The sequence below is a fragment of the Malaclemys terrapin genome, chromosome 6, assembly GCF_027887155.1.
Source record: "Malaclemys terrapin pileata isolate rMalTer1 chromosome 6, rMalTer1.hap1, whole genome shotgun sequence".
In the NCBI taxonomy this organism is placed as follows: Eukaryota; Metazoa; Chordata; order Testudines; family Emydidae; genus Malaclemys; species Malaclemys terrapin.
This window is the reverse complement of record NC_071510.1, coordinates 73,161,259-73,188,672: the sequence shown is the minus strand read 5'-3', so window position 1 is coordinate 73,188,672 and position 27,414 is coordinate 73,161,259. Positions and strand designations below refer to the sequence as shown.

General features: G+C 40.5%; 1 protein-coding gene across 1 annotated transcript; it reads left to right on the top strand.

The window, feature by feature from the left end:
* The first annotated feature begins 1,335 nt into the window (after window positions 1–1,335).
* LOC128839730 (2'-5'-oligoadenylate synthase 3-like) lies at window positions 1,336–27,414 on the top strand. Its single transcript, XM_054032973.1, has 9 exons — window positions 1,336–1,826; window positions 2,141–2,300; window positions 3,799–3,985; window positions 7,372–7,562; window positions 9,180–9,340; window positions 17,714–17,838; window positions 20,211–20,400; window positions 22,731–22,940; window positions 25,391–27,414. Exons 1-9 carry the CDS (start codon window positions 1,819–1,821, stop codon window positions 25,545–25,547), a joined length of 1,389 nt encoding a protein of 462 aa, XP_053888948.1. The 5' UTR covers window positions 1,336–1,818; the 3' UTR covers window positions 25,548–27,414.

The following is a 27,414-nucleotide window of genomic DNA, read 5'->3' as shown; positions in this document are numbered from 1 at the left end:
TGGAATTACTGCTGGCTGCTATCCTTACTCTGTTGGAGCTCAGAAGAGAGGGAGAGAGAGAGGGAGTATAGAGCGTGTCCTGGTGTATTTAGGATATTTCAGATGAGAATTGTATTGGGAACCACGAGACCTATTGTTTGCCTGGTCACTGGTCATGAGCAGTTGGAAGCTAGTGAAGGAGAATATTTGTTAAAATGAGCCACCATGGATGGGAGAAGAGAGAGAACACACATTTATACCATGCTATGCTCATTGGAATGAGCTATGCTCAGTGTGTGGTGCTCAACATAGAGGCACCCAGCAACCCCACAACACAGAGATCCCATTCTTTCTTTTCTGGAGTGAAAACCAAGCTACCGGAGGCTTCTTGGGTAGGCAAGCCAGCCAAACCAGCATAGTGATGCCAGCAGCCACAGCCAGCCAAACAGCAGCTGTTTCTGGTTATCTGACACTTCATGTAGCTGGGAGAGAGGGGGCCTGTTTTGTTTCCTTTCTGCTTTTTTCCCCATATTATCTTGATCTGATTTTTTGTAGGCCATGGATGTGCACAGCCTATGACCCAGGACTTACAGTAGCTAGTAGAGATGGAATTTCCCCATATTGGTTGTTACTCACATTTAATGAAGGCATCACACAGCGCTATAATATAAACTCGTGCTATGGTGACATGGATGTCAACAGAACAAAATTTACTGACAAGAAGATAGTTTACTTATTGACTGAATAATTATTTTGTTTACTCTCACTGATGTGGGTAGGTAGAATACTGCCCTCCCTTACTTATAAATATAATGTCAAAACAGCACTTATCCCAAACCAGCAAGTAAGAGAAGGGCTCTTAATTTCTTAAAATAGAGTTTGTATAGTTCTTAGTCTTTTCTCTCAAGTTCACTCTGGGGATATACTCTGACCCCACTTGGCTTTTTAAAGTCTGCTTTTTAAAGTATGAATGTGATTAAAAACAGCAAAGGCAATACTTTAAAAGAAGACACAATATGTATAGTAAAATACCATTGTATGGGAGATAACACACTGTCTGTTTGACTCTCCCTGTGAAATATACTGCAAGTAGTAGGACTTTGACATAAGCCATCCTGTCAAAACTACCAATACTTTGTACACAATATATAACCTGTGAAACTCTCTGTTGCTGGATATTATTGGACATTCAAACCGGTTTTATGTACAGAAGGAATGTTGGAGAGAACAACAGTGTTATCTGGTACACTTTCCACAAAATGCCAAAGAATCTATGTTCCAGAGACCAGGCAAAAGAGATCTTACTTTAACATCTAACATAATGAATGAACCTTGAACAATGCAAGACTTATAATGCTCCACTGTTGGCATAGGCTGAGAGTCTAAGAACAGAAGCTGAGACCACAGCTTGTCAGTTTCTGGTTCAGGTTTAAGTGTTTCCAGAGTCGCCTTAACCTACATAGAAAGCATGAGTACTCTATTTTCAAATCATGCATGTCTCTTCATGCTTTTGAAAAACTCTTGCCACACATAGAATCATTAATAAGATGGTCTCATTCTGGTGGCATGCAAACTACAAGTCCCACAATTCTCTGCATCTGGGGATGGTGCAGAAAGGCTTTCAGCCTGTTCACATGGAGGTAACTAGGAAACGAAGAAATAAACACACTTGCCATGAAGTGAAAGTACCTTTTTTGCAAAAGTAAAAGGAATCTTCTTTGACAGACCTGTACCAGGAAAGTTCTTCCAATGTGATAAACTCCCTTTTGAATGGGTATGCATGGAAAAGAAAAGTGATGGAAAGAAACCAGGGCTTCTGTACAGCTTATTCTTCAGAAAATGTTTAGGTAGGTAATTCAGGAGTGTTCTCTTTTCTTTGGACAATAGAAGCTATTATTAATACCAGCTCTCCGAGCTCTGGTCAAGTGAAAAATTCTCTGTTATATCACTAACTTTAACAGCATTTGATTAGGCTAAAGTTTGAATGACTAAACAAGTTTTGAAACAATTTTGGTAAATACTGCAAATATCAGGGCAATATATTTTGAATCACTATCCTAACCACAGCTCTGTTCAGAGGTTTATACTGTTTTTCAAGTGTATAAAATCATTCTGTGCCCCTCTGGAGTGAAGCCTCTTACTTTTATTTCTTTTTATAAAGGATGAGGTCTCTAAAATCCTACAACTGTGAGCAATGTGGAAATGATTTTGTCAGCCGCACCGCCTTGAGGTATCATTTCCGAGCAAAACATCTTGGAAAAGTTCACTGTGAGAAATGTGGTAGGGAAGTTTTGAGAGAAACACTTCAGGACCATGAAGCGGTAAGGCTGTTTGAGAGCTCTGATTCTGTCTCTTTCTCACAACAGATTGTATTGATTCCCAGTCTCTGCTCTTTCTTTTGTATGTTCAGTTTGTATTTACTTTTCATTAAATAGAGACATTTACATTGAAACAGAAAGTACATCTTGTAATTGAAAAATGGCTTATACTGTATATACATAGTGAATATACATATCTGAACATCTCAGTATAGGTGAAAATCCTGTTATAGCATGTGGATAGATAAAATAACCCAACAGATTTTATCTCTAATTTCTGTGCTCAGTGCATTCCAAGTATGGTCTGTCTGTAGGTGTTTCACACCCAATCCAAAAGCAACAGCCATTTAGTTTGTTACATTATAATACAGTGCCACTCCTGCCAAGGAAACCTTGATTAGTTTTATATAAAACTATAAAGAAAATCAAAGGAACCTCTGTGGATTGACTAAAGTCCTGTCTGACTCAGACATAGCATGGGAAAGTACATGCTCTAAATAAAATAATGGAGATATCCTATCTCCTAGAACTGGAAGGGACCATGAAAGGTCATTGAGTCCAGCCCCCTGCCTTCACTAGCAGGACCAAGTACTGATTTTGCCCCAGATCCCTAAGTGGCCCCCTCAAGGATTGAGCTCACAACCCTGTATTTAGCAGGCCGATGCTCAAACCACTGAGCTATTCTTCCCTCTGGTGCTTATAGAAGCTCCCACTGCAAACAGTAAAGTACATATTTTATCAGACAACATTTCTTAGAAAATAATTTCTTTAGGTGGTTTGCTCTTAATCTCATGAATACTTATTTGGACCATCAAGTTCCTATAAGTGGAAGGAAATGTGGCACTGTGCTGTGGTCCAATTGACTACTGCTTGCTGCTATGGTGGTGGCTTTATTTCACTGCTGCTATATTTACAGAAGTCACCAATGAAAAGTCCACATCCCCTGCAGATACTACATAGTTACCACTGTTCTTTCCTATTCTAAGTATAGTGTCTCAAATAATTCCTATATACATTTTATTGTAAATCATGGCAAACTTCAAGGTGGACTTCTAAAAAATGGAATTATTGGAGCGGTTGCCTTTTTTTTTTTTTTTTTTATTATACATGCTTTATGGATGTGGCCCACCTTCTTTCCCTGTATAATGTGCTTTAAAAATGTTGAGGTTTGTCTTGAGCTGAGATGAGATGAGCTCCTGGAGGTACCTCCAATTCACTGTATTAGCCAGCCTCCTTTTTCCATATCCAACTTACTCCTATGTATGGTAACAACAAGGAGTCTGGTGGCACCTTAAAGACTAACAGATTTATTTGGGCATAAGCTTTCGTGGGTATGCATCTGAAGAAGTGAGGTTTTTACCCACGAAAGCTTATGCCCAAATAAATCTGTTAGTCTTTAAGGTGCCACCAGACTCCTTGTTGTTTTTGTAGATACAGACTAACACAGCTACCCCCTGATACTTGATCCTATGTATGGTGTGCCCCATCTTCCCTTTAACAGGCCAACCATGAAAGAATGACTGCTGAAAAAAAAGGGTGTTTCTGGGACATGCCTCCAAAGAGGGAAGCAAAATTTGTGGCCATGGAAATGTCTACCTCCTGCAGGATGTGCCCAAGGCAGTTTGGAACAATCCATAGCAGGGAACACCATGAGAAACAAGATCATCACTTCACAGCCAGCAAAAGAGGTACCACTGCTGCTCAGAACAGACAGGAAGTTCTGCTAGAGAGCACTGGCTATTAGCGAGGGAGAATCAAGGGCTAAATACCATAAGTATCAAACGCTTTCACTGGTGAGATCACTCCCAAGATGATTAATTTTCGTTGGCCATTTATCACCCTTACTCAGCAAAACTCTTCCTGAAAAAGCACTGAGTCGTGTGGGGTGCTGATTGTTCTCAACACCCACTGTAGTTGGTAGGAATTGAGGGTACGTAGCACCATGCAGGATGAGACACTCACACTCACACTGGTAATTGTAGTTACTGGTAACCAACTAGTGTGTCTGTTAAGGACTTGTGGTGAAGGTTACAATGAATCTCCTCATTTTGTAGTTATGAAATATAATACCTCCTTGCTTTGAGACTGTCTAGGTTAATTGAACTGATTAACCCCTTACAGGTAAGGGGATTCTGTACCTCTGGCCAGGAGGAATTTTATGTTACCTCATACATAAGAGTTGTTACCCTTCCCTTTATATTTATGACAGCGGGGCATTAACATTTTTGGTATAAATAAAGAGATATGGCCCAATGTTCCACCAGTAAATGAATCTACATCAGAAGCTACAGAACAAAAAGTGTATTGAAAATCGACATTATTAGTTTGTGTTCACTGACACGATCCTGTCTTACCCAACCCTCCCTTAGCCATCAGGCTTATTATTTTAAATGTTGGAGAGGGATATGGATAAGAAATAGCTTGTGCTATTGTCCTCATCCATATTTTGTACTTCTCTGGCAATGAAGCTCACTTGGAACTCTCTTAGTGCTTGACCAGTTTGTAGACCTTCTTCACACACATGTGGAAAGTGTGTGTGGGTTTTTTTTATTCAAGGCCTTTAGGAAAGGCACCCTTAGGAAAACCACACTACAACCAAACACATTTTTTGGCATACAAGCTTCAGTTCTATTAAATAAATAACAACCACACAGTAACCAAACATAGAAGTGGAATGTGTAATTCTTACAGTAATGGGCCAGCTGCCACAGAAACAAGCTGCTGTTTGATCCAATCACTGTTTGCTGACCCAAAGGTTATAAAATCATCATCTCAGGCCATCTGAAAACCAGCTGGCCCACTAAGATGTGGGTGATAGGCATGACCATAAAACCAAAACCATGAGTCCCACAAAGAAGATTGGAGCTCCCAGCAGTCTTCACCAGTAGATATGACTATCTTTATGGCTGTCCCCTTGTTACAACAAATTAATCTTGGAGATGACTATTTCCTGCTCCAAACTCTCTCAGCCAAAGCTAGCCTGAATTTTCCTACCTGTAAAAACTACATTGCCATTAGATGCCCCTAGCACTGCTTGCTTGGCATCCCACCAAGCCAACCACTCACAAAAACCTCTCCTGTCATAGTTGAATGCCCAGGAAAAAAATGTCATAACAGATGTCCAACAAATGCCCTTTGTTGGTGGAATTGTCCTGGGCAAGCACATGATACTTCAGTGCTCAAAACCATCACCTCTTTCTCATTTCTTAGTCTACATTTTTTGTGAGCCTGTTTACCACAACAGCCAAGGAGACTCTTCTCCATGTCTGGGCTATGTCATTGTGTAAACAGCACCATAAGGCTCAGGAATGCACAACCGCTCTGCACACAAAACCTAACAATCCAGCTAATGTTTGTAAATAGTTTAGGGTGACTTTAACCGAACTACTAACCTGTTCCCTTCATTGATCAACCTTCATGGCTGGGAAGTGAGACGCTCTAGTCTCTATCAATTTCTGTGCCCAGGTATGTAATATATGTATTTGGTTCCTCTGTTTTGTCCTACGCCAGTGGAGTTCCGAGACTCTCTGTGGTGGAACAAATTGTTCAAAGCAAGGCTTTCCAATGCCTGAATCTGCTAAGGCTGAGAAACAAAACATTGTCCAGGACATGTGCCATGCACGACAGGTCACGTCCATGTCTTTCCATTCTAAGAAGATACTAAATGGTTCAAAGGCTAAACAGGAAAATGACAATCACATGGGCATGGCCTTATCAGTATGTTGAAAGCCCCATAAAATCAAAAGTATTAGAGTGAACCAGCAATAAATAAAAAGCTGCCTTCAGACCGCAGGCGGGGGTCATGTGATTAAAAGATGACTACTTTACTGAGCAATTCTGCAAGTCAATGAGATTGTTATTCAAACCCTCCCATGAATAGGTCAAATGATGAATCAGTCCAGACTTTCTTGGCACTACCCCCCAGTTATGAAATCTTCAAATTGTTAAAGGGTCCCGTCAGAGGTCCTGTCACTAGATCAGATCTCACTTCACCAGTTTTCTTCTCCCTTACAAATTCTGGAAGAGTAGATAATAACTTCAAATTATCTGACAGAGTCCTTTAGCCATAATGAGGCATTCTAAGGCCCCTTTTTAAAAACCCCCAACAGAATTCCACCTACCTTCTGATCTTGCAACCCTGCAATAACACCAGTAGGGAAAGCAAATTAACAGGCGTGTGGGACCCTTTGTCCTTAGAGGATCGTGTTTTAGGACCTCCTGGTGGTTGGCCAACCTTCCCATTTTTTTCTTGCCCTAACCAGGAGTTGTGTCCTTCCAATAGGAACTTCTCCCACATGCCCTCACTGCATTTGGAGACTCTGTGCAAGAATCTCCATATCTGTTTTCAGCAGGTGCCTCTTCAAGAGGGCCAATAAAACTCCTTGCCTCTCCCAATGTGTTCCTAGTCTCCTGGTACTGGGAGGCTACTGTCTGTAATCTGCTAGGGAATAGGCCTGAAGGAGATCATAAAAAGCCACAGCTCGGTGTAGTTAAAAGAAGGTTTTAACTGTGGTATTTGGGGTAAACTGGAGAAGGGGAAGCAGATAATCCAGGAATGAAGAATTTATAGTAGTTAAGATGAGAGAGAAACAGAGAGAGAAAAGATATGTGCTAGGGTTAGGGATAGCTCAGTGGTTTGAGCATTGGCTGGCTAAACCCAGGGTTGTGAGTTCAGTCCTTGAGGGGGCCACTTAGAGATCTGGGGCAAAATCAGTACTTGGTCCTGCTAGTGAAGGCATGGGGCTGGACTTGATGACCTTTCCTTCAAGGTCCCTTCCAGTTCTAGGAGATGGGATATCTCCATTAATTTATTATTTAGGGTTTTAGAAGTGAAGATAAAAAGGAAGGGAAAGAATTAGAGACACCATAGTGGAAATAAAATGTTGGATTTTGAGGTATTATACTAATGATTTTTTACTTAACACTACATCATTTTTGGATCCTTAGGTGTTGAGTACTAGCTGTCTGCCACAGCTGATTAAAAGGAAGCAAGGAATTTATAGCATTTATAAGCTTCTTAACAAGTCCTTTTCAAGCAAATTAGTGATCAGACTTTAATTTTCTTTTTGTGCAGCTCAAATGGCCACTGGATTTTCACCTGATAATATCTTGGATTATAAAAATCCAACAGAACTAAAGAGATTTGTAGAAGAAAAGCTTCGCCCCATTCCAGGCCCTGCAAGCATTGCCTGTGCAACAGATATTGAGGCAATTATTAATTTGATCAAGGAATGCTTCCCATTACCAATAGCTCGGCTAATCAAGGTAAACATTATTTCCTCTTTTTATTGTGGTTCAACAAAATAGCATTTCCTTCACTTGTCAAAGTGTTGCAGCCCGTATGTATCTGTACCACAAGGTCCTCTTGTGTCCCAAGACTCCAGAGGGAGTGATCTCATAAACAGTGAATTTCCTTTTGGTTTAGATTCAGGTCTGACCTGTAGCATTATTTGGATCCACCATATTGTTTGAGGATTTAATAAATTATAAATTAAATAAATAAAATAAAAATCTTTTAAAAAGAGTAGCATTTAGTTTTCTTGCATCTAAATATGAGTTGAGCCTATGATAATAATCTTTCCTCTAGCTGTAATTGCTCTTTTAGACCAATTATATTACAACAGGAGTACTTGTGGCACCTTAGAGACTAACCAATTTATTTGAGCATAAGCTTTCGTGGGCTACAGCCAATTCATCGGATGCATAGAATGGAAAATATAGTAAGAAGATATTTATACATACAGAGAACATGAAAAGATGGAAGTAGCCATACCAACTGTAAGAGGCTAATTAATTAAGATGAGGTATTATCAGCAGGAGAATAAACTTTTTTTTAGTGTTTTTTAAACTTTTTTTAAGGCAAATTACTGGCTCATTTAGTTCTCCAGAGGTCCTAAAGTGACATCCCTAGAGACTGAATATCCTCACAGGACTGATGTAGTACAGATAATAGCCATATCAACTTCCCTGTAACACCCTATCACTGTACATCAACTTTATTCTGAAGGAACCATTTTTAGGGGTGAGAGGGCAATTTGACTTCCATGCCCATTCCATATGAAACCTGTTTACTAAGGTGGATTTACGTTGCAGACAACTGTCTGCTAAGAACTGACTTGAGATTCCTAACTGATTATAAACACCCCTACCTGCAGTGTGGCTGTTGTATTATTGTAAGAAGGCTCTTAGTACCAAATACATGAGGATGTACTCATTAGCATGAGTAGGGGTTGCCTGGTTGGGCCCTATGCTCTTACTACAGTGATTGCATCAAGCAGAATTCTAGATGTGTATTGATAGATATGCTCTAGTTTTAAAATGTATTTAACAAAATCAAGAGAGTGCATTTGGCACCCAACCCTGAGATGCGCTTTTATCAGGTCGAGAATCTGTTAGTTACTAAAAAGTACTTCTGCATTAGAAAATAAACAGTATTTTTTTACCAAATTTCAAAAAAGGCTCTCACTGCCTTTCTCCTCCATCCTCCCCCTTTCCCCCCCACATGGTTGACTACAATTTGAATACTGGCATAAACTGGGTTAAACCATATTCGACACCCAGTGAAGAAAACTTGATTTGCCCTAGTGATTTGGGTGTTGAACCCAATTCCATTCCTATAGTAGATACCATCACCGATACTATGAATCCTGTTACTAATATAAGGCCTGATCCAAAGTCCATTTGAAAGACCCAGGGATCAGGCCCATCTTGCATCTCACCTTAGTAACATGTAAACTATAAATTACTTGCAAGTATGTAGACAAGACAGTCTAAGAAATTACAGAAGGCATCTAAAGCCTGCTTTACCAACATTGCAAAAATGTCCTGTTTACAGAAAAAAATCAAGTGCTAATCATCTTTCTGGCATATCTTGCATAACAGGGAGGCTCATATATAAAAGGAACTGATACACAAGGCTGGTCTGATGTTGATATAGTGCTATTTAGTGAAGCCTTTGAAAATCTAGAAGACTGCAAAAAGAAACTGCCAGAAGTTATAGATGATCTTGGGAAAAGACTGAAGGAATCTTCGTGGGCCAGCAGGTTTGGATCATGATGGTTGTGTGTATTTTCTATGTTTAGTTATTATTAGGGCTTTTACTTGCTCCAGATGTTACACAGGCATCTCAGATGTGATTCCTTCCTAGACTGCCTACTTCACAGAGCACAGCAAAATCGGAAAATAAAATGGATAAAATCAAACTAGAAAACTAGACACAAAATGGTGTGCGTCCCAATACAAACACAGGTAAAATTCCCATGAGAGATTTATAAGATAGTTCACACCATCTTTTCAAGCCTTAATGATTCATCATTTTCTCCCATTTTGCAGCTTCACCCTCTAGCTTCTCTAGCATGAATGAAAGCAACTGAATGGGACTCCATACAGACTGTTCATCTATAATGTGAAATACTGTGCTCCTCCCTCATCTCAGTGAACTTGTCTAGAGACTAAACATGCTCTTTCCACAGTGCAAACAAATACTACGTATCTTTCTGCTTTGACTAATCATGACACCTGGTGATCCATGGTGTGTGTGTGTGTGTGTGCGTGTGTGTGGGATACATGGAGGCAGCAGACCTGGTTTTCAGGGGATTCTTGTGTCTGCTGCGCAGGCACAGGGTGTATTGTATACTCCCAGGCTGTGGGATTTTGAGGTTGTGGAAAGAGATGCGGCGATATCACCAGTGATTAATTGTTTTATCATGAAAGCCAAAGAGTGTCCCCTAAATATTTTTTCTCTAGTGGAGGTCCCATCCAACCCAAAATGCACATGGGTTTTGTTTCCCATAAGAAGCCTCATAAAACACATTTGGGATCCCGTTTTAGAGCAACCTGTTTTTATATTTAATTTTAATCCAACCCAGTGTCACTCCAGAAACTGCATATAAATACTCCTTCTGGAGAGGAGGCACTGAGATTGTGGTGGGACAAGTTAGAGGGGAGAATTGAGGTCTGAGTTAGGGAGGACTGGGTGACAGGGGATGAGCAATAAAATATAGAGGTTTTTTAACTCTAGGTCAGTGGTTTGAATCCATCCCAAACAGAAGGGACCTGAAGTTGTTACCATGGCTGTGGGCAACCTATGTGAAATATGTTTCGTGGTCCCTGTCCAGATTCCAGTGGAGAGGTGCTCACATCCCAAGAATGACCATGACAATAGAGAGTAATTGGCATCTTTATTGGCGGTCTTGAATGAGAGGCCAAGGCTTGAATAGCTATGGAAACAGGGCATTTTGCCTACAGAGGCAGCCCCTCCAGTTCTGAGCTGAGGCACACTGGTGAGCAAAGTGTAGAAGCTTGCACCGCTACTGCCTGTGTTGTACCTGTTCAGTGAACGAAAGGATGTCTGGTGTCCCTGGGGTCTGTAATCTGGTATCTTTCATGCTTCATGTTTTAGACAGTCTACTATGTCAGTGTGGGCAGCCACAAAGCATGACACACGTTGTTGAGAACTGCAAAATGACTCAACTTCCTGGAGGTCTTCGTACCTTGAACATTGATGATTTAAAAAAAACTGCGGCTAGGCTTGACCGGATTGCATACACCAAATGATAGTTTCATACTTCATGAGCATTAATTTGTTATACACTCAATATGCGTTTATATAAATAAACATATGCCATATGCCTTTTAAGTGGAAATTCATTTTAAAGAATAGAAGCTATTAAGACACATCTTGTAAGGTCTTAAAAATATCTCCAGTTTGCATTGATAGGTGTGGTGAATATGTATTTTGTGTGCGTGTATCTCTTACTGTGAATGGCAGTGTTTGTTCAGTATCATTCATTTTCATAGCCCTTCAGTTGTCCTTTCTAGCTGTGAATAAGTCTCCACTGGGAGTGCTTTGCTATACCAGTACATTGCACTTGCGAAATGTTCCTAGTGTGGCTGCAGCTTATAGTGGCAATACTGCACTTTTGCCAACATAGCATTTTCCGGCCTTCCCCAAATGAAGTAAGCTATTTGGGCAAAAGCTTTTGCTGGCACAGCTGTGTCAGTCAGGGATCACACCTCTTCACACCCTGACTGGCATAGCTATGTGCACAGAAGTTTGTACCATAGACTTGGCCTAGGTTTCAGTAGACTCACAGACAAATTTCTGCCTGTTGGTCCCACTTGAAAAAAGTTGTAATTGGACAGAAGCCTTTCAGCTTTATCAAAACAAAATGTTTTGGTTGATCTGGAATTAGATTTTTTTTTTATTTCATTTTATTTGGAATTTTGATTCATAGGAAATTTCAATGTTTGTTTTATTTATTTGATTGATTGATTGTTCCATTCTGTAATGGCAAACATCTTGAAATCACAAAATTCCCCTGAAATGAAAAATCCAATTCCTGGATAGCTCTACTTAATATATATTACTTTATATGTTCAAACCACAGCTCCAACTGACTTCAGCTATACCTGGGAGTGATCAGCACTTCTGGAAATCAAACATTGGGGTCTCAAGTCAATTACTCAGAAAAGGAGGAATAGACAATTTGTGACCACCTGTGAAAAGCTGAATTTAAGTGACTTGCCTAGCAATACATAAGGACTCTGGGGCAGAGACAGGGATAGAATGCAGTTCTCCAGGGCAGAATTCAACTTTACTCATGAGACCCTCTTCTCATTTTCTGTAGTTCCCTGCCTCATTCACTAGACACCATCCAACTTCTGTAACAAATGAGGCAGAGATCCTACAGACGATCTCCTTCACTACACAACTCTGATCCATCCCCAGCACAGGTCCATTTTGTGCATGGATTGATGCAGGGATCTTGTGGAAAATTAGTATATGATAATGTAATTAAAGACTTTATCATACGGCATACTCTCAGGGGGAGCACAGGCAACCTTAATTCTGGCATTTCCTAACTTTGCACTGCTTGACTTTGCAATTGAATAATGTTCTTTTATCATAGTTTTTGTGTAAAATTACTTAGCATTTTTTCTTCAGTTTTCTTTTTGAAAACTTTTTAATGTGGCATCTTATTGACATCAGCAGGGTTGGAACATTTAGGTTAACCACACCAGACCTCTGCCACTTTAACTAACAGAGTAAATGGTAGCAGTAGTAGGTTAATAGCCTCTGTGTGGACTAGTACGAGAGGGGACTGGGACACACATTTCACCAGTGAATTTCACAGATATTTGCTGACCGCAAAGGAGTGGTGAGACTCAGGAAACTTGGGTTCCATTGTTCTCTAATAGTCAGACTGTCTGTTCTTCCCCAAAACTTAACCCCTTTTGGCTTGTCCCTTCCAACCTGTTCATGTCCCAGTTCTGTCTCTTTCCTACCACTGTCTCCTCATCTAGGGTGACCAAACAGCAAATGTGAAAAATCGGGATGGGGGTGGGGGGATAATAGGAGCCTATATAAGAAAAAGACCCAAAAATCAGGACTGTCCCTATAAAATTGGGACATCTGGTCACCCATCCTCATCTCGGTCCCGTTCCTACTTTCCTGAGCTACCCAGTCTCCTTTCCTCAGGCTTCTCATCCCAGTCTCTTTGCCCAGCCAATAGTCTCCATCTTCAGGCCCCTGATCTGAGTCCCAGTCTTTGTCCAGCCAGTCCCAGTTCCCACCTCCTCATCTGATCTGTCTCTCACCTCCCCACCAGCCTCCAGTGATTTCACACACACAGTCTGTCTGTCCTCAGGATCTTCATTCACTCGGTTTCCCTCTTTATACCTCACTCCTTCCCTGGCTCCTTGTTCCAATCTCTTCCCTCCTAAGCTGATCCCGGTTCTACCCCTTGGCTACTTGTCAGATCTGTCTCCCCTCCTCTTTATTCAACCAGTTCCTGTCCCTCCCAATTCCAAGTAACAGTTTCCCTTTTCTTTCCCCACTCCAGTCCCATCCTCACCAGGATCCTTGTCCCAGTCTAGTTGTATCCCTGCCCCCCAATCTGCCTTTTATCCCCACAGCATTAGAGTCAGATGGTTTCCTCCTCAATACTACGTGGTGCCAGCAAGAGGGTCATTAAGAGCACAGGGGAGACAGGCTTCCTGCTCTCAATTCTGGGCCCATCTCCACCCTGATCCATGCTGGTTGGGAGCTGTGATTGCAAAGAAAGTCCCAGTGAGATCATGTAGTCCTGGGCTGGAGCATACTCAGCTGCTTTGTAGAGATGGCACGTGCACAGTGTGGTCAGCACTAGGAACTGTGAGAGGCTGCAGAAGTCTCAGTGAGGATGGAAACTTCAGAAATTTTAGCTGCTAAACTTTAGCAAGAATTTACTGAGCATGTGCAAATGGAGATTTTTTTTTCAAAGGTGTATAACTTGGGCAAATTTGAGCAGATTTTCTCAGGAACAGCAAAAGGCACATCTCTGACACACAGGTCACCTCTGCCAAATTTCAAGTCCCTGTTTTAAAAGCACGGGGGAGCTAGAAAAAAATCACCAGATTATTTTTTAATATTGCAGAACATATTTTCCCTGTCCTTGTTCTTGGAAATGGCTGAACCATTTTGGCTGAAACTTTCCAAAAAGATTCAGCCTGAGGGAGACAAGTGGCATGCAAAATTTCAGCCTAAACTATTATCATTTGGCAAAGTTGTAAGCAACTGGAAACAGGGTCTTCTACGGGGAAGTGTCGGACAACCTTCATAACAGGCCCAGCTACCAGCCTCATCTGAATGTTTGTGTATATTAATGCAGAAGTTAGGGATTCTACAGCCACACTTACTCTGCAACATTGCACATATATCTAACAACATAAACCAATAATATAAAGGAACACAGGAATAAAAAGACTATGGTCCTTTTTCAGCAAGTGCTTTCACTAAAGCACTTGCTTAAGTCCTATTGAAGTCCATATTAGGTCAGACTAGAATGATATAATGGTGTATTCTGACCTAAAAATCTATGAGTCTATGAAAATCTTGTGCTTAAAGTTAAGCATGTGCTTAAGTGCTTTGTTGAATTAGGGCTATATGATTTTTATTCCTATTTTCCTCTGTTATTGGTTTATGTTGTTATCTGGAAAAAGGGGTAAACAGTGAGGTGGCAAAATTTGCAGATGATACAAAACTACTCAACATAGTTAAGTTCCAAGCAGACTGCGAAGAGCTAAAAAAGGATCTCACAAAACTGGATGACTGGACAACAAAATGGCAAATGAAATTCAATGTTGATAAATGCAAAGTAATGCACATTGGAAAACATAATCCCAATTATACATATAAAATGATGGGGTCTAAATTAGCTGTTACCACTCAAGAAAGAGATCTTGGAGTCATTGTGGATAGTTTTCTGAAAACATCCACTCAATGTGCAGCGGCAGTCAAAAAAACGAACAGAATGTTGGGAATCATTAAGAAAGGGATAGTTAATAAGACAGAAAATATCATATTGCATCTATATAAATCCATGGTGCGCCCACATCTTGAATACTGCATGCAGATGTGGTCGCCCCATCTCAAAAAAGATCTATTGGAATTGGAAAAGATTCAGGAAAGGGTAACAAAAATGACTAGAGGTGTGCAATGGCTTCCATATGAGGAGAGATTAATAAGCCTGAGACTTTTCAGCTTGGAAAAGAGAGGACTAAGAGGGATATGATAGAAGTCTATAAAATCATGATTGGTGTGGAGAGAGTAAATAAGAAGTGTTATTTACTCCTTCTCATAACACAAGAACTAGGGATCACCAAATGAAATTAATAGGCAGCAGGTTTAAAACAAACAAAAGGAAGTATTTCTTTACACAACGCACAGTCAACCTGTGGAACTGTTTGCCGGAGGATGTAGTAAAGGCCAAGACTACAACAGAGTTCAAAAAAGAACTAGATAAATTCATGGAGGATAGGATCCATCAATGTCTATTAGCCGGGATGGGCAGGGATGGTGTCCCTAGCCTCTGTTTGCCAGAAGCTGGGAATGGGCGACGGGATGGATCACTTGATGATTATCTGTTCTGTTCATTCCCTCTGGGGCACTTGGCATTGGCCACTATCGGAAGACAGGATAATGGGCTAGATGGACCTTTTGGTCTGACCCAGTATGGCAGTTCTTATGTCCTTATGTTGTCCAGTATGCAGGAAGTGCAATATTATAGAAACTTTAACTTTTGGGTTTCCTTGTTTCTTCTGTTTGCTTGATTTTTTTTCAGCCTGAACCATTAACTATAACCAGTGCTCAGATTACAGGGTTGTACTCTGTATGCAGTGTTGTTATAGCCATGTCACTCCCAGGATATTAGAGTGTGAAGGTGGATGAGGTAACATATTTTATTGGATCCACTTCTGTTGGTGAGAGAGACAAGCTTTTGAGCTTTCACACAGCTCTTCTTCAGGCCTGGAAAACTTAGGTCATGTTTACGCTACCACTGATGTCGGCAAAATTTAAGTCACTCAGGGGTGTAAAAAAAGCACTATGTTGGTGGGAGAGCTTCTCCCGCCGACATAGTTACCACCACTCTTTAGGGGTGGTTTAACTATGTTGATGGGAGAGCTTTCACTTGTCAGCATAGTGTGGCTACACAAGAGATCTTACAGCGGTGCAGCTACAGCGGTATGGCTGTGCCGCTGTAAGCTTTGTAGTGTAAACATATAGGGCTAGTCTACACTGGCAACGCCAAAGCACTGCTGTGGCAGCGCGTTTACGTGGCTTGTGTGGTCATGGGAGAGAGCTCTCCCAGTGCTCTTAAAATACCATCTCCACGAGGAGTGTAGCTACCAGCACTGTCTACACTGGCGCTTTACAGCACTGTAACTTGCTGCGCTCTGGGGGGTGTTTTTTCACACCCCCGAGTGAGAAAGTTGCAGCGCTGTAAAGTTCCAGTGTAGACAAGCCCATAGCCTCAGAGTGTCAAAGCTAAATACAAGATGGAACAGATCATTTAGCATAAGTAGTTCACATTGAATGGTCCCTTGAAATATGTGTTAAGTGGCCTATGACTCATCCAGTCCTAAGGAGGAAAGGAAGGGCGGGGATGGGAGGCAGTTGTTAGTGTGTTACAGATTGTTGTAATAAGCCATAATCCAGTGTCTCCGCCAGACACTAAAAATCATGGACTGAATAAAGTTATGAATTTAAGCTCCCAGGCTCACCTTTTGAAAGTGTTGTGCAGGTTTCCTTTGAGGATGAGGACTGAGTCCAATATAGAGTGATCCCTTTGTGGAAAGTGTTCACTCACAGGTAATATGGTGTTTTTGTCTGATATCATTTTCCTGTGAGATTTCATTCGAGAGTGTAGTGATTGATTTCACCCACATAGTTGCTATTGGGATATTTAGTGCACTGGATGAGGTATACCACATGTGTAGGACCTTTGGAACTTGAAAGGTCTGTTGGGGAAGGGGTGTTGATCATTGTAGCAGTGGAGATGTGTGCAAGTTTGGCATCTGTTCTGGCAGAGTCTGGTGCCACTTTGAGTTGGAGTGTCCTGGTCTGTGGGGATCTTGCTTCTGATGATGAGCTTGGAGAGGCTTCAGGGTTGTTTGAAGGTGAGAAGGGGGGGGGGGGGGAGAGTCAGGAAAGAATTCTTTCAAGATGGGGTCCCCATTGAGTATGGGTTGTAGTTGTTTGATAATATCCCATGTAGGTTCCAGTGTGGGGTTTTAGGTGACAACTAAGGGCATGCAGTCAGAGGAGGTTTTATTTCTGTATTGAATCAGGTTCTTTCAGGGTATTTGGATGGCTCATTCTGTGATGCGATCTACTTCTCTGGTGGAGTGTCCTTGTATGGTGAAGGTGGTTTTGAGTGTGCTAAGATGTATATCCCGGTATTTCTCCTCCGAGTATATTCTGTGGTATCTGAGCAGCTGGCAGTAGAGAACAGATTTCTTGGCTTGATTACTGGATCTATGAGGTAGGTGTGATGATCTCTGGATTCTTTTGTATGTAGCTGTCTGTAGGGTTCCATTGTTGAAGTTGATCATGGTGTCCAGGAAGTGGATACTGGTATAGGAGTGTTTCAGAGGGAGTTTAATGGACTGGTGGTCTACTCTGATTTCTTTGTATTTCCTCTTATTTTTACCACCCAGCAGCGAAAAGCAAGAATATGACAAAGCCACTTACACTACTGGCTAGTTTGAGAAATTAACCTTCATTTCTTATTAATGTGAGGTTTTGCATTTTATACATGTCAGTAAATGTATTGCTATGAGATGTTTATAATTTACTAGCTTTATAAAAGAAATATGAAGGGCCAGACTTGCCACTGGTGTAAACAAGCATGAGTTTGCTGACTTCAGTAGTGTTTATTCCATTTACACCGGTGGTTAATTTGGCCCTGAGACTTCCCTGTTGCCTTTTGCAAATAGCGTACAGACTGATATAGTCTCTTATTTCTGAGAAAGGAGACTTTCTAGCCACCTTCCTCCATCCTTACTACACAGTAGGAAGATTGGAAACCGTTGAACCCTTCCTTCCCCCAGTATTACTGTTCAGTAATATTTTTTTTAACTAAGGTTTGTTTTAGGATACTGATGGAGAAAAGGACCCAGTCATCCTTACGGTTTCATTTCAAATGCTATAAGAATCACCACGGTCACTCGTTTGATATCATGCCTTGCTATGACATACTGGGGCCTGCGCCATCAACAGGTAGGGGATTAATGTTTTCCTTTGGGGAGAAACTTTCTTTATCAGGGAATGATCACTCGTGACCATTTATACCCATCATACAGCTGTATAAATTGCATAATGTTCCAGCTATGTCTTGTGAATCCAGGCTATAAATCTATTTTAGTTTTGATGGTTATAGTATTCTCAGTAGATTATAATCTGTTATAGAATTTGGGGGGAAATGGCACTTTTGCTTCACTACTTGCTAATGACTGTGATGCTTTTAAACTCCAAGCACTTTCCCATACATACACAAACACACACACTCTCTATGCAGGAACCATCAAACACCTATAAACTAGGTATTCCGATGCAATGTCTAATTTGTGCAATTCTTACTGTACTTAGTTAATAGATTCCATTCCATAGTGTATTTCTAGGTACACTTCATGTCTCTTCTTAACAACTTTAGAAGTATGAGAATCATTGAATCTTCATTTGGCATAAAGGGCTTGATTTTCAAAAATGACATCGCCATTGCGGGTATGTCTACACTACAGTTTGGAGGTGTGAGCTAGCTTACTAATAATAGGAATGAAGCTGCAACAGCACAAGCTTGCCATTCAGCATCCTGGGTGGGCTTGTGATCTGGTCCCATTTTTCTGCCACCTGTGTGCTATGGCTTCTGCTATTTTTAATGAGCTAGTTTGAACAATCACACCTCCAACTGGAGTGTACACACATACTGTCAAGTATCAGAGGGGTAGCCGTGTTAGTCTGAATCTGTAAAAAGCAACAGAGGGTCCTGTGGCACCTTTGAGACTAACAGAAGTATTGGGAGCATAAGCTTTCATGGGTAAGAACCTCACTTCTTCAGATGCAACTTCACATACTGTGTGTGCAATATCTGCAGTTGCACTCATAAATCCGGTATGTATATAGGTCACTGATTCAGAGCGATCTGGATTGCTTGGTAAACTGTGTGCAGACAAACAATATGTGTTCTCATATGACCAAATGTAAATGTAAACATCTGGTAACAAAGACTGTAGGCCAAACTTATAGAAAGGGGGACTCTATCCCTAGAAGCAGTGACTCTGAAAAAGATTTGGGGGTGGGAGCGGATAATTGGCTGAACACGAGTTCCCAGTTTTATGCTGTTGCCAAAAGAGTTAATGCTATCCTGAAATGCATAAACAGGGGAATCTTGCATAGGAATAGAGAAGTTATTTTACCACTATATTTAGCACTGGTGTGACTGCTGCTGGAATACTGCATCCAGTTCTGGTGCCCACAATTCAAGAAGGATGTTGATAAATTGGAGACAGTTCAGAGAAGAGCACGAGAATGATTAAAGGATTGGAAAGCATGCCTTAAAGTGACAGACTCAGAGCTCAATTTATTTAGCTCAAAGGGTCAGTTAAGGGGTGACTTGGTTAGTCTGTAAGTAGCTACATGGAGAACAAATATTTAGTAATGGGCTCTTCAGTCTAGCAGAGAAAGGTGTAACACAGTCCAATGGCTGGAAGTTGAAGCTAGACAAATTCAGACTGGAAATAAGGTGTAAATTTTAACAGAGTAATTAACCATTGGAACAATTTACCAAGGGTCGTGGTGGAATTTCCATCACTGTCCATTTCTGAATCAAGATTGGATGTTTTTCTAAGAGAGATGCACTAGGAATTATTTTGGGGAAGTTCTGTGGCCTGCGTTGTACAGGAAGTCAGATTAGAAGATCACAATATTCCCTTCTGGCCTGGGAATCTCTGAATTTATGAAAAACATGCAAATAGATAATTAGTCACAACTAACTGTTCACATAGTTGATGTTCATGCAGTCCGAATAACTGTGTGTGTATCATGCAAAATTTTTTGTACATTCAATAACGTGTATTTAAAAAAATTTGGCCCCAATTTTTAACTTTAAAAAATCATGATTATAATTTTCCTTTTTCCATACAGATTGTGGAACAAACTAAAATGGGGATGCCCAAATCAGGAACTTTCTTAATTGGGGAGCATTATTTTAATCATGTGTGTGTTCATGTATGCATATGCAGAATGTATAACAGCTATCAACCAGAAAATAAATAACTATAGGGAGAGATGTGGGGAGAGGGAGAGGAAAAAAACCCACACAAACCTAGCAGTGTTTTGGATAATCTCTTGCATAGGCGATTAAATCTGTTTGTTAAACATAATATTCTCCTAACAACATTACTGGATCTTGGATGTTTTTGTATGCCACCAAACTTGGAATGAATTTAGTCTGGATATGAAGTGGACTTGTTAATATTATGGACTTGTGCGACATTTAACAGGATTTTATAGCTGTTATGAAGCCTCACTATTTAAAACAAAAAAGTAAAATATTAGGGAATGCAGTCTTATCCTTTTCTTGGTGTTAACAGGTTTAAAACAGAGCTTTTACCACAAGATCTATCTCTGTAATGACACAGATGAAATCCAGCTGTACTCAATGTCCCTGCTGCAGTACCAGGTTGAATTTATCAAGGCATCTACCATGAAGGTGAAGGATCTGATTCGTTTAGTTAAGCACTGGTTCAGGACTTCCTTTGCTAAACCAACAGCTCAAAATAAGTACGTAACTAACATTTGAGCCTCTTTTCCTTTTAACATCCTGATGTTTTTGAAGAATGAACAACAGTGAGTACTGTATAATGGATTTTACATAATGTGTGTATTATGCTTCTCCACTACATCTTAATGGCTGTTTTATAACTGAACTAGAATGTGATCCAATTAGACAGTGCCCTCGAGCAAGAAGGGATGGGGGAATGGAGAGGAAGAGAAAATACTGCACAGCTGTGCTAGTGCTATTAATATATTGGCTTGGCATTCTCTTTTTCCAATTAAAGTGACTCACTGTTGATTGGGATAAAGGACCCTCCCCCTGTAAGGCTGACAAGACAGTTTCTGCAAATGCATGGCTCGCTGGACTTTTCAAACCTTTCCAAACCAAACAGAGTAGAAATCTGGCACACACTGTTAAAAAGGTGTGAAGCAAATCAGCTGAATAAACAGAGCCTTTTACAATAAGTAACTTCTGCTTATTTATTAATTCTGAATTACTGTTCTGAAAAATTAACCTAGTATGTAGGTGGAACGTACATTCTGGAGAGTAAAGTGAAAGAAGAATGGTTTTGTAGATAACACACTGGATCGGAACTCTGTTCAATTTTCAGTTCTGCTTTAGTCTTCCTGTGTGACCTTGGGCGAGTCAGTTAATCTTTCTGTGCTTCAGTTCCTATCTCTGAAATAGGGCTATAACAATAATACTTCCTTAGGTTACTGATTCCAGCTCTTTCCTCTTTAGCTGTTATCAGATGAGCCAGATTCACTTCAGGATTTGCACCAGAAAAACAGCGCCAGCAGCAAAAATTCCACTAAGAGGGAGGAGGCTACAATGGCCCTGCAGCCATTCTACTTTTTGCACAAAAAATGGCCAGCGCTGCCCATAGTCGTAGTGTGACTTGGGGTGATTTGGTGCATTTCCCTATTAGCCTCCTCTGGCAGGGCTCTGATGAAGTCCCCAGTGGAAACTAAAGTTTCCTTTTCCAAGGGAACTAAATATGCTTTCCCTCTCTGCCAATTTCAGTAGTTCTTACTGGTGCAGGAAGGGTATTTAGCATTTTCCTGCAGTACTGGAGATGCATCTGGTTTCAAGTGGTGCTGAGGGTAAGTTTTGTATGCCGAATAAAGCTGATGTGTAAGTGAAGGATTCTGACAGGTTTCAGAGTAGCAGCCGTGTTAGTCTGTAGCCGCAAAAAGAACAGGAGTACTTGTGGCACCTTAGAGACTAACAAATTTATTTGAGCATAAGCTTTCGTGGGCTACAGCCCACTTCTTCGGATGCAGAGAATGGAACATATAGTGAGGAGATATATATACATACAGAGAATAAAATTAATTAATTAATTAGCCTCCGAGTTGGTTGGGCAACTCTCACCTTTTCATGTTCTCTGTAGTGAAGTGGCTCCAAGCCCTGGGTTAGCATAATTTGCATGTAGTCAGAAGTGGAGATAAGCTTGAGCCTGAATTCAAACCCTGGGCTTAAATTGCAGGGCAGTCATACCCTTAAATTATACCAAGACTCCTTGGGTATGTCTACATTGCAATAAAAGCCTGCTGTGGGGCTGAGCAGTGTAGATGTTCGGGATCAGGCTGGTGCCTGGGCTTTTGTACCCTCCCCCGTTATGGGATCCCAGAGCCTGAGCGCCAGCCTGATCTTGTCTGCACTCCAATTGTATAGCATCATAGCCTGAGCCCCGTGAGCCTGGGCCAGCTGCAAGTGGTTTATTGCAGTGCAGATATTCCCTCTGAGCCTAATTTTTGCACCACTGAAGTCAAATGGGAGTTTTGCCCTCTACTTCAATAGGAGCAGAATCGAGGCCTTAAACTGAAGCCATCTCACTTTTGGTGGGGTATGATCTGTCTCTTTTCTTCACCCAATGCTACCATGTAATCAGAGGCATTTGTGATGGTCATAAATGGTTCCAATTCTTTCTTTGGCATCATGAGCTTATTCTTTCAGCTATTGGGCCATAGAGCTAGTGATATGGCTTGTGACTTCTGGCATCCATGGCTCAGCTTGCACAGCAGAACATCTGGCATATTCTTGGTGCATTCTGTACCTGATCTGGACACATTTGTAATTTAACCACAAAGCTGCTCTCTCCTTTTTACTGATCAATTTTCTTTATTATACAGAATAAAATAAACTTTTCAGTGCTCCCATTGAAGGCCCTGACTGGGGACAACAGCATAATGTTTGCAATGGATAACAAACAGCATGAAAGTACAAAGCTGACTTTTGCTGCTTGTTAGTGTTTGTTTTTACTTGCATTTTGTTTGTAAGAGTGTCCTGTGTAGACTTTGTGATGTGCTAAGTCTGTGTTCGGTGTATTTAGGTTTCGCAGGCTTCCTTCTTCCTATGCTATAGAGCTCATCACAATCTTCATCTGGCAGCTGGCAGGGAAGCCAGTCTTTTTCAGCCTGATTCAGGGAATGAGAGCTATCCTGAAGCTTCTGGTTAGATACCCAGAAATATGCATTGTTTGGCACAAACACTACAGTCCAAACTCTCTGATTTTCAAAAAGGTGTTCCAGAAGCAAACCAGGTAACTATATGACAAAATATCTTCTGTCATCTTAATGTAAATATACCACCAGACAGGCATAGCCGCAGCAGCTGAATTCTGCTTCTGTCCTCAGTGGTTCATGGGGAAAAGGAGGCCCCATAACTCATGGGAGGCAATGCAACTTTTCATTAAGAGATTAAAGAATGTTAGTAAAGAGACACACAATGACTCCATAGTTTGTATCAAAACCTATTTACTGAGGGGCACTCCCTTTCCTATTCTAGCTAGAGACGGTACACAGGAAGTGAAATTTACCCCAGTGCATATCGCCCGCACAAGGGGCTAAACATTAAAGGGCAAATCTTTTGTAACTAGTTGATGGGCAGATGCATGAAAGAAGAAAAATGCTTCCATCTGCCCCACAGGCTATGTTGCATGAGGTGTGCTCCACTGCTCCAATTGTCAGGAGAAGGGTCCCTTCTGGAAGACCTCCAAAGACATAAGTAGGCTGGAAAGGATTCTGTTTTTATCAGTAAATGTTAGTGTCAATTTCACTGTACACACACAAACCGACAAAAAAATTTCCACTAATGATAATCAAAAATTAGATAGACAAAGAACATGCTGCTTGAGAACTTTTTAGAGTTTGATTTAAGAATATTTACTTTGTATGTTTTGACATATGAAGTTTAACTGTTAAAACACAAATTGTCAACTTCACAACTTTTTGAATTTCATGGTCTACTGTCATTAAATAATTGTCTGAACTCCTCCCCATAATTTCATCAAACTATGAAATTTAAATTGATGATAATCTACATAAATGCTTAAACAAACATAGATTATCTGTCAAAATTATATACTACATTGAATTCTGTCAGGCCTATGTATAAGACAGGGCATTACTGTGATATCTAGAAAATGTGTTCCAAATTATGGAACTTACGAATGCTATTGTCAATTTCTGGCAAGTTAGCAGAGATCCACAGTCCTGCCAGACTGAAGCTGCTTTTTGTTTTTACTTACTGTATGTGCAGCACCTAGCGCAATAGGGTCCTGGTCCATGACTGGGGCTCCTAGGTGCTACCATAACACAAATAAATAGTAGTAGTAATAGCAAAAAAATAAAACAAAAAAACCCTAGGAAATTCCATGCAAAAAATGTATTAAGAGAACATGGAGATTCCATGATTAAATAAGTAAATCAGGAAATGACCCAGTTTAAGATTTCATTGTTCTGAGATTGGACAGCTCCAGGGCATCCTGCTTAGGGCTTCTAAATGCTCAGGCAACAAATAATTATGTGCTGCTTGCATGTATGTTAATCTTTAATTACTTGATTACATAACCTCAATTTAATATATGTTATAGAATACATTTTTATACAGCCTTACATATATATGTTGTGTAGCATCTTAATGTAGTTTTAAATTTTATACTTGCACTAACAGTACTGCCATATGATACCATCTCTCTGGATTGACTTGATAAGACTTTTTTTATATGTTGCGTTCTCTTCTCTAAGATATGTACTTTAATAGTTTCGTTAGCACCCATATGTATGTTCCTTTCAACCAATATTACAGCCTCAAAGGGTTAACCCCAGCCAGAGCTCTCCACCTAGGAGGGCCAGAAAGCAGACAATGGCTCCAGATAAACCTTATTGTCTGGTGCTCAGAAACAAGAGGGGCCAATTCCTTTGAAGTCTCATGTCTGCTGGGCTCTGGCTAGTATGGCCAAGGGTAGGAGGGGGGAAGATTCTGGTGGGAAAGCTGGGACAAAGAGCTTGGATCCTAATAAAACCAGCCCCTGATAACTAGGAGGAAAGACTGAGGACATATCTTCACTGCACAGTTAACTGGGGCTCTTACACAGGTGTCAGCCCAACTGTCACTCCCCACCATTCACACAGAAACTTTTTGACCCAAGACAGGAGGTGCTTTAAACCCAGGCTAGCTTACATGGCTGGAGGTATAGGTTAGAATCCAGGCTCCGATTTAACTCAGCCTGGAATCCACTCACTTTGCAGTGAGGATGCAGGCAAAAATCTCTCAAGTACCATTCCTCCAATGCCCTTCCCTCATTTCCCTCTGAAGAATGGACAAGTTTTCCTGCATGAATGTCTCAGGACAAAACACTGAGGAGACAGAGTACGGTGGGTAGGACTTTGTTGTGAGGTTGCTTCAGAGAAGGAGGAGTAAGAGAGAAGTGGTACAAGTCCCTGTTAAGGACAATACTACAGTAGTGATAGACTATATAAAGCAAAACATGATGTCTGTCTACTTTCAAGCACTATATATGTCTTGACTTGCTGACATTTTTGAAACATCAGCTTTTTTAATCTTATTACAAAGTGCTGCTTTCCAATGCTATTGGACTAGCTTTTGGTTGGTTACCTACTTACATCAGAGCTACAGTTGGGTCTTAGTAAATTGCTAGATCTCACCTCTTGGTACGGATGTTCACATTGATTCTTATTTTTCTCTCAGGCCATTTGTTTTGGATCCTGCAAACCCAACATTTAATGTGTGTGAGAACAGCAACGCTTGGGATGAAGTGGCTCATGTGGCGAGACGGAGCCTCCTTAAGCCTCTTTTTAATGGTGTGCAAGCGAAAGAACCCTGGCTTTTTACAAACGGCTGGTAAAAACGAGAGAAAGCATTAGCCTGGTTGCAGTCCTGTCAAATAGGTTTGCCAAGGCATATAACACTAGTAGCCAATAGGAATATTCCAATATAAAGAAATGTAAATGAAGAATCGTGGGGTGTTTTTTGTTCTCTCTCTAATCTTTTTAGCAAACAATTCTTTGTCATTACTTCTGAATGAACAAGACAATCCATTCTAGTCAGGGGATTAAATCGTCCGCTAAATTTTTATCCCTGTGTGAGGGAAGAAGCTGAAAGATATGCTTCCTTATGTTTGTAAAGAGTTCAAGCACTAGAGCAAAGAGGGCAACTTTTCACAGCTCCTACAACTTCCTTCCTTCCCAGCTCACTAGGGCAGCACTGGAATTCCATAAAACATCTGAGCATTGTTTATTTAAAAAAGGCCCCTGAAAAGAACTCACCGGTTACACAGTAAGATGACTATAGTTCCATAACATCTGGCAAATCACTAGGTTGCAATAGATAAACGCTGGAAGGCTCTACACTAGGCTGTCTCTCAATACATCGTTTATTTCCAGAAGTTATGGCCGATCACACATCTTCTGAGGGTAAGATGAAGGGAAGGTTGGAAATATAATGAAGAGTAGAAAGAAATTATGTATCCAGACTCTACCCATTGTATGGGGTACTAACCATTTTAGTTCGTAAAGACAGACTATTTTGTATACAGTTTCAACATCAGTAATTGGGGCTACAGCACAAAGACCTCACCTGAAGGGGAGTTGGAAAGACTGCATTATTTTCTGGAATGATGGTTCTAGCAGTGGTGGCTACTAACAGGAGAAACAGCATGGAGTATGGGACCTGATCCTACAAGGTGCTTGAGCATCATCAGCACCTCCTAGAGTTCAGGCTAGTGGAAGAAACACAACTGAGACAGAACAAGAGGGAAACAGAAGTGGGAAAGTAATCAGCATAAATTTTTCTCTTGAGTGGCATGCTGTGTTAGGCTTAAGGCAGTTACCTGATTAAATTACTTCACACTAGCACAGCAGATCATCTGGGATCCAGGATTTGGTGCCTAGTAATTTTTTATTCGGCTTTACTTTGATTTATCTATGGGCAGATACCTCTTTCAATTATGTGAGTTGTTAAGAAATTAAATTGTGTTGAGAAAAAAAGTCAAATTATTAGTCCATTTTAAGTGTCCAGTAGGACTGTTTGTCATCATCCAAATAAACAAATATAAAAACTAAGTTATTCCAACACTTTGCCATTTACAAGCAGTTGTTTAAATACTTTGTGATGCTGAAATTCTACCCTGATAGATAGGAACCAAATAGGTAGATAACAATTGTTTATCAAATGCAAAATAGAGCATGTACTGTTTACTGATGCTGTATAAAATTCATTGTACTCTATGAATCATTATGTTTTGAAAACACATCCTGAATGAAGGCTATTTTTTCCAAAGTGGTCCAAGCAAACTATTAGACGCTAGTGCTTCATTAATTACAATTGAATTTGTGCTGAGAGAGAGCAAACACCACACAGTCTCTCTCACGCTGAGCCAGATAAATTAAAAATTCATAATTTTCCATTATTATCTTGTTTTAGTATTTGTTTTAATGACATAATTGGCAAGATTCTACTGCCTGGGAATTTGAATTGCATTAGTATATGTTTCTCAACTTAATATAGCAAAGTTGCTGTAAGATAAATTTCTGCTTTCACAACAGATGCTTTCATGTGAGGGTTCTTTCAGTGGGAAAAAAGTGAGAACTAAAAGCACTTAAGTACCTTGGTGCTACCCAGTACAGACTTCACTCCCAGCTGCTGCTACTTTTGAAGAAGCTGTTTTCTTTTCTATTCTCCTGTGGAAGCTCCTAGTACAATGAGCAAAATAA